General features: G+C 31.2%; 2 protein-coding genes across 3 annotated transcripts in view; both read left to right on the forward strand.

The window, feature by feature from the left end:
- S6KL (ribosomal protein S6 kinase like) overlaps positions 1 to 8190 on the forward strand; it is a 99883-nt gene that overhangs the window by 3452 nt on the left and 88241 nt on the right. Inside the window, exons 6-8 of one of the 2 annotated variants that reach the window (XM_088182021.1) lie at positions 36 to 194; positions 3501 to 3589; positions 3738 to 4262. In XM_088182021.1, coding sequence (XP_088038147.1) covers positions 36 to 194; positions 3501 to 3589; positions 3738 to 3809 — 320 coding nt within the window. In that variant the 3' untranslated portion in view covers positions 3810 to 4262. Of the gene's footprint in view, positions 1 to 35; positions 195 to 3500; positions 3590 to 3737; positions 4263 to 8190 lie in introns of those variants that run through there. The other variant, XM_088182014.1, reaches the window with a different exon arrangement.
- Atg101 (autophagy-related protein 101) lies at positions 188 to 3258 on the forward strand. Its single transcript, XM_088182035.1, has one exon. The coding sequence runs from the start codon at positions 427 to 429 to the stop codon at positions 1084 to 1086; it is 660 nt and encodes a 219-aa protein (XP_088038161.1). The 5' UTR covers positions 188 to 426; the 3' UTR covers positions 1087 to 3258.

Raw genomic sequence — 8190 nt, forward strand, 5'->3', positions numbered from 1 at the left:
TGATTCAGTGTTTAATTATTGAAATTATATTTTAGACTTCCTTCATAACGCTGGCGTTGTATATCGCGATCTCAAGCCTGAAAACATCTTATTGAATGCATCGGGACATTTCCAATTGATAGATTTCGGTCTATCAAAGTGGTTAAAATTTGGTTGCCGAACTTCTACCATCTGCGGCACTCTACAATACATGGGTACAATATCTACTATACATTCCAAAACGGCAATATACTTAGTTACTGTGGTTCTATTTATTGTCTAACTCTCTTGACGGGTATTTTATTATTTTTCGTGTAAGGCATCGAATTGGATTTCAGGTGGTCCCTTCGTAATGTACAGATGATTGTTTGTGTGTAATTTAAAAATAAAATGATAGATCTGTCGTCGAGTGCCACCAGGTGATATTCGCTAAGTCAATCAGTCAAAATGAACGCTCGCTCGCAAGTTTTCTCCCTATCGATGGAGGGGAGGCAGGTGGACGAAGCCGTCGCCAGCATATTTCAAACGATACTGTTCCACAGATCGTTCGGAAAGTTCATCTATAACAACGAGGGCAGTTATTCGATCGGTACGATCGGTTACACGGACGTCGATTGCGATTTCATAGATTTTACATACGTGTGCTGCTCGTCGAAGAGTCTCGATCGGACCGTACGCAAGGAGATACAGAGTTTCTCCAATTTGTTGCGCGGCACCGACGGCGCGTCCACTGGCCAAATCAGCCTCGAGTTCTTCCAAAAGAAACGCTACAGGTGGTTCAGACAGGCCGAGTGCACACCTTGGGAGGTGTGGACCATCCGCCTCGAATTGATTAACTTGCATGGCGAGGACGACAGGCAGGTGTGCCGGGAGAAAGTCGGCGAGATGTTGCAGGAAAAGATTTTCTACATAACCGAGGTTATGAACAGGCACGAGTACGTCCCCTCCGTGCCGATCCAGTCGGATCTGGATATGATTTTCGATACGACGTACGAGGACGTCCAGCCGTATCTCTTCAAGTTCAATTATAACTTGGGCGGGAACAACGACTCGAGCAGTACGGTGAACACTGTTAAAAAATTGATACGCGAGACACTCGCTCTTTGATTGTTTTGCTAGTTTTTATTTGCCCCGGTTGGACAATTAAGTTTTGAGGCTAATTTTCAATTTTATCAAGATGCAGTACTATTTAGATTTACTGCATGATTTTCACAGAATAGATAAACACTTTTTGTGTATTTTTCTTTGCTCTTTTTTTTCAAAAATAATACGTACTTAATATTTAAATGATTCGTTATTAATATTTTTCAATCAAAGATCTGCACTTATATTTTATATATACTATACAAACAAATTGTGGATATATTTTTATCATTTTTTACAATATTTCAATTCTCAATTTAAAATTGGGACTTAACCTACTGTCAATTTGTTAGTTTCTAATAAAAATTAACATAATTTGGAATATATATGTATTTCTTAAAAAATGATTTCAATTGTGTATAAAAATTACACATTCATCATTGTAACAATCCCATTCTTAATTCTATGCAATTGTTTATTTCATTCACAATCTGGTTTAGAATTTCATTATATCTATTTTCTTTTTAATTAAGTGGCTTATTAAAAGTCATTCTTGAGAAATTACATAGTATGTAAATGAAACGTTATTTCTTCAATAATTAAAATGAAGCATAGATGTGCTGATGTATTCGCCATAAACTTCAAAGGACTAATTTTATGAGCTTAGATCACTCACTGTTTAGGTGAATAGTATATTGCACCTATCAAAATTTCCACATTTAGCTCCACTTAATTGTCCGGCTATATATTGAATAGTTTTGCGATTAAATACTATCATAGCGTAAAATAGTAATTTATCCGAACTTGGTGTTAGCTAAAACAGTTTTCTGTACAAAACGATTAACGATAATTTTGTGATAACGATACGTCTAAATTATTCGTTTATTCGATTTTTAACTTTTTTAATACCAAAGCACAAATGTTGAAATTGATGTATAGAGCGTATTGAATTAAATATTTATAATAATATGATAAAAATATGCGGGGTACTTACATTTTTGTCGTCTCTCTTTGGGTTATTATAAATGTGTTTATATTTATTTTTTCGCAAAAAGATAAATATTAATACGAGAGACTGTTATTATATTAAATCATTGTAAATTGTAAGTGTGAATGGAAAATATACATACGTGTATAAATTCAAAGTGATAACGTTTTTAGTCGATAATAATACATATATGAATGAAGTTGTGTGATTTTAAAATTATATAGATTTTTATCTTTGTCAATAGAACAACGCTTGTGTTACGATGCATATAATCATTGTTCTAAGATTTATTTTTTGTGACAACCTTTCGTAGTTTAGGAAATTTTTAAGCGATTATTTTAGAAGTCGATAGTCTTATGATCGACTTTTTTAATTTCTTATTTTAGTTCGTCATGTGATTAGTAAAGTTCAAATGTATTAGTGAGAATCTGAGAAATGTATATTTAACAAATAATTTTGTTGATTATTTTTAAACTATTTAAAAGTAACCATAGTTATTAATCTTAATTATTTTGTGGTGTAGTTTACGATAGTTATGTATTTATCTATTTAAGATACTTTTTTTATACTTTGTTGTAATGTTTGCTTATAATTTGTGTATCGAATAATGAATTGTTATTTGTAAAAATGTCTTAATAATTTGTATAAATTCAATGATTTGCCTTATGGTCCGCAAGGCCAAAAATGTATTAGTGTAAGAAGTATATGCTACGATCATATACCATACAAGGGAATAAAAATTATAAGCGTTTTATAATAAAATAAAATTATCCATACGTGTTATTTTATTTCTTAGATAAGTTATTTTTAACACATGATTGTTGCTTGTATGAAATTTGCAAAAAAATATCACATTATAGATACGACAAATCATGATATTCAGCTTTTTTATCTTTATATAATGTACCTGGACGTAGTAGATGAAATATATGAGATATCTTTGTACAGGGGTCCAAAAATAAAACGTGTAAATGGATGTATTTAACGAAAAACTATATATAGTCATGAATTTGCCGGTTATGTTGTTTAGCGAGATCGATAAGTGATATATGTTGTCTGTGTTTGTAAATATGTATAAATAAGGTGACTTGTTATCTATATGATTAACACGTATATAGCGGATAAGTGTACAAATATATTTATATTTTACATTATTAAATGTATATATATGGAAAGAAAATCATTAAATGAGTCACTTATATATAACAGTTTATGTTTTCATTTCTATTCAATCTACCTCTATTGTCTAAATTTTTATCTATTTATAAGGTGTCTTTTACATCATCAGCATTCTTCGCCGTGTTTCGAGAAGTATCGTTTTATTTTATTTTTCATTAATGAAATATTGTCTTATGATATTAGAACGTCTGAGAAGAATGAATGATGATTGTAAATCACACATTTTAAATTTATTTCTATCTCTTAGTGGAATGTTTGTTTTGTTTTACAGCCCCGGAAATTTTGAACAACGAACCTTACGGTCATGCTGCAGATTGGTGGGCTCTTGGAATAGTCATGTGCAGAATGCTGACTGATAAGGTAAGAGTGCTTCAACTTTTCCGTCTCGCGTGAACGTTCATAAGCAAGAATTTTTGCACCGTTTTTGAACGTTCATAAGCAAGAATTTTTGCAAGGCACCTTTGTGGTGTCTCGATTTGACACAATAAATTGTCTTAATATATTATAGAAACCCTGTGAAATTTGCCCTATTTGGTTTATCCTGAGCGTGGCGAAATGCAGCCGTTATGGTTATGATTAAGGCAAAGCTAAATTCTCTGCAAAAAAATGGACAGCGTAATTATCAATAAAATTAGACATTTCATTTTTTTAATGGAATGTACCTTTGCATTCACATATTTAATAAAATGAGGAAAATGTTGTAATTGTATATTAATTTCACTCATCTTGTAGTGCCAATTTAATTAACTGTCTTATGAAATTTGCGATTGTTGAAATTATATTTAATATATATGGCAGTATTTTATTTACAGATTAATTCTGGTTTAAACAGTATTATAAATGGTAGAAATTATACTAATAATAATATTTAACATATATATTAGACTTGACATTAGGGTCAATGATAAATGTTATGCATTTTAATTCAAGTATAAAATTATTGAGAAATTATATAAAATGTATAAACAAACCATGTTTTTAATATTTATTAATTAATTATACTTTAAGAAGTATTCATGACCTTAGATGTATATTGATTGTTGTTTTATTTCCTTACATAAATTATAATTGTTTATTTATTTTAAATTATAAATAATCGATTAATAATCACAGCAAATATCAAAATTATTTGTTCATTATGGTACATGCTTCATCAAATCCTCCGTTTTAATTTTCCTATGTTACAAAAACAAAATAATCTTAGTATATGTATTTATATATGATATAAATACATATATGATAATCCAATCAATTTCCTGAATAATTTGAGCGGCAATTGATGTTGATGCAGGATACTCACTAGATGCCGTTGCCACCAATTTTATGTTGTAAATTGCCGAGTCCAGATGAAGCTCAACGATGCCACTAATTTTGTGTTGTTATTTTGCTGGTCGTTCCAATGGTTGTTAAGATTTCAATGAAACTCCGCGACTATTCTCAGCTTTCAGATTCAAAGTTTATCATATTATTAAACTCTCGGTATCGATTGCTTACTTATCAATTGTCTGTTAAGACATTATCCTAAATTTTTTTTAATCTGCTATATATTATACCTCTATAAAAAGTATAATCGGAAACTATAAATAATGTTTCTTATTGCTACTTTTGTTACAAATAAGTTGCTTATATATTTAATTTTATTAACCATATATATAATTATTAAAATTTTCATTAAATTTATAGATGCAATAAATATTTGGCCTTTTCTTATAATTCACTGTAGGGACCTTGCATGTATATATTAATGAATTAGTAAAGATGATAAATTGTTTATTACATGGCAAAAATATTTAATAACTTGAAATAAAAGTCAATCTATGAAAGGTTATTTGAAGAAACAATGACCAATGAAGGCATGATTGGCATTGAAGTGGAAAATAGGACACTTAACTGGTAATTCATATAATTCTTACATTGTACGACCTTTACAGATAAATATGTCATTTTTATGTGAAATAATTATCACTTCAACATATTTATTTATAGTTACCAACATTTATATGAATAACATTCTCTTTGCTAATAAACCTTTTCTATATACGTCATTACTGCTATGTTTAAATTTCAATATAAAAATTATATTAATTTATTTAAACTTGACTTATATAATATATAAAAACTCAAAGAAATATAGAAAATAATTATAATTTAATATATATTTATTTGACATAAAATATGGTTGTAAAAAATAACATATCTAAACTTTTATCCGTTAACTCTCTTTACGGCAACGACTTCATGAATATGTTGATAAAGAACAATTTTGTATATGTATAATTTATATAAAATGGCTTAAATATGTGATCTAGTCAGCTGCGATAAATCATTCGTATTTAATTTTCACACAAAATCTTAAGAGATATTTGTTTATTTACATACATGTGCAGGGCATAACAAATTTACGCCAATGCATTCACAATAATAACATTTATGGTTGGACCATAATGCGTCCACCAACTGTGAGTACCTGAATGAGAATTAATCAATACTATCTGACAGATGGTTAAAAAGTCAGTGCTTATTGGGGAGTTGTCCAAAACTCCTGTTCTTGCATTCGGTATTTCAAACAATACTACTTCCAAAATCTTTCTTAGCAGCAATTTATTGAAGTACTTTCCCAAGTGCATTCGTCGACGTGACTCAAGGGAATCATATCGCAACATACCGTGTTAGAATTTTGGGGGAAATAAAAATGGATAATAATTATATTCCCTCATGTATATCTGAGAAACCTTTTTCGGACCTATTCTATTAAAAAAGAGTCGGTCGTATTACTTGGCAACCAGACCTGAGAAGTATGCTCAAGGATAGTGCCAAAGATAGTGCCCTCGAGCTCCTCAATTGAATCTTGGAGCCTTTATTGCATATGTTTTATATATACTGATAAAACCTGTAGTCTGCTTGAAATAGGACACCGAAATCGGTTACCACTTCTATGCAATCAAGCACATTGTTATTTTATTAATGATTAGAATCCACATCAAAAACAGTAAAATTGTGTCGTCGCAGTGGAAACGTCCGGTTATCTAGCGCTCATGTTAAGACTTTTTACAACATTATTTCGACTTACAATAAGAGAGAATCGAATGAAGCATATCTAAACCGAATTTTGACCAATAGGAGAGCCCAAAAAACAATTATCCCTTCTCAAAAGTCAAAAATCTACGTCAAAAGCAATAAAATCTAGTCGGCGCCATCACGATTTTATTGCTTTTGACGTGAATTTTTGCCTTCTGAGAAGTGTTAATTGTTTTTGCGCTCTCCTATTGACCAAAATTCGGTTTGAATATATTTTGATTAGCCTTCTCAAATTAGTAACATCGGTAAGGATAACTATCATATTTTTAAAACATAGTGTAATATCGAAATGCAGACAAACTATGGAGCAATATGTGAGATGCGATGTCTGTACTTATTCTTCGGCTTATTTTCCCCGGAGAGATGAATTGGCTTAGTTTGTATACTATAATTAGTTTTAGAACTTTCATTAGGTTAGATCTGGGTTTGAACAGCAAATGGACAAATGGAAATTGTGTTAAAGCAGTGATCATCCACCAACTCGTCATAATTACGTTTTACGAATTTCCTACTCTTGTCTTCAAATGTAGGTTGGATTTTTCATTTAGAGGCCATCTCTATTGCTTCAGCTTTTTCTGATGCATACATATTGCTATTTGTTTTTAATTCACTCGTGACTGATTCTAAAGCGTGTAATGCGGCAATGAGGTGAATATATTTTTTGTAATAACTTTGATGACCTATTTATTTTTGCTAATATTTTTCGGTACTGGGGCAAATATCGACCTTCACTATTACCGGTGCTACAAAATGAAATACCGGTAGTACAGGAGCCACATTATCATTCTGTCTCCGAGTCAAGGACAGGATCAAATTATTAAATAAAACAAATTAATGTTTTATTTAATAATTATGTACATTTTCTAAAAAACGGTCCCCTTGTGTATGACACAAAATTGAAAAATACAAACTCGTTACTACTGATCACGATACACAATAGCTATGTTGATCAATCATACTTATGAATTTTCCTTTTTATCTATGCGAATCATTTTCATAATTAGCCATGCATCATAGAAAATATTTGTTAACATTGGAAGGATAAAAACAAATAACAGCCGATTTGAAATATGGTCCTGAATTTATTCATACTAACTTAAATGAAATCAGGACCTGCCGATATTTTCGCCTTCAATCTCCCAAAACTACACTGATGATCAGAATGGCTAGTAAATGTCTTCAGATTCATTCAATCGAAGCTGTACTTTTGTTATTTGCATCAAGTAGATGAAGCTCCAAAAAGTTTGAGGATCGCCCAGCATACTAGAGTTATTAAGGATCCTATTTTTGTACAGGTTTTACACTTTCTGGGAGTTAGCTTATTGTATAAATAAATGACTTGTCTAAAATAGATTTTGCATCCTCCGTTCTTGAAATATTTTAGTCGAGGAAAAATGTTGTATATTCATATTTGTACGAAATTTAAGCTACAACTTGGCGAATGTTGCTTTTTAAGTGCTCTAACGTTTTGGGTGTGTCGGTATAGACACGACTCTCCACAAATTAAATTCAGCAGCCAGTTGTCGTCACCAAAACTTTTAAAAAATTCATTTTTTCATGAACATTTTGTGGCAAATTGTGCCGTCTTGATGGAACGACACGTCTTCCACATCAATATCTTTGATTTCGTGCCAAAAAATAATCGGTTATCATGCGTCTATAGCGTTCACCATTGACTGTTACGGTCCAACCATTGTTCTCAAAAAAGTAAGGCCCGATGACGCCGCTTAACCACAAAGCGCACCAAACAGTCCTTTGTTGGACATGTAATGGTCTCTCGTGAATCATATGACGATTTTTATTGCCCCAAACACGACAATTTTGCTTATTAACATACCCAAAGAGGTGGAAATGTGCCTTATCAGAGAAGAAGCTTTTCTTTG

Source organism: Plectrocnemia conspersa, unplaced genomic scaffold (genome assembly GCF_051122295.1).
Source record: "Plectrocnemia conspersa isolate PC_06_02 unplaced genomic scaffold, ASM5112229v1 ptg000001l, whole genome shotgun sequence".
Classification (NCBI taxonomy): Eukaryota; Metazoa; Arthropoda; class Insecta; order Trichoptera; family Polycentropodidae; genus Plectrocnemia; species Plectrocnemia conspersa.

What these genes read in the sequence shown, in the direction of transcription:
- Atg101 (XM_088182035.1), top strand. Translation starts at nt 427, where the DNA reads ATGAACGCTCGCTCGCAAGTTTTCTCCCTATCGATGGAGGGGAGGCAG.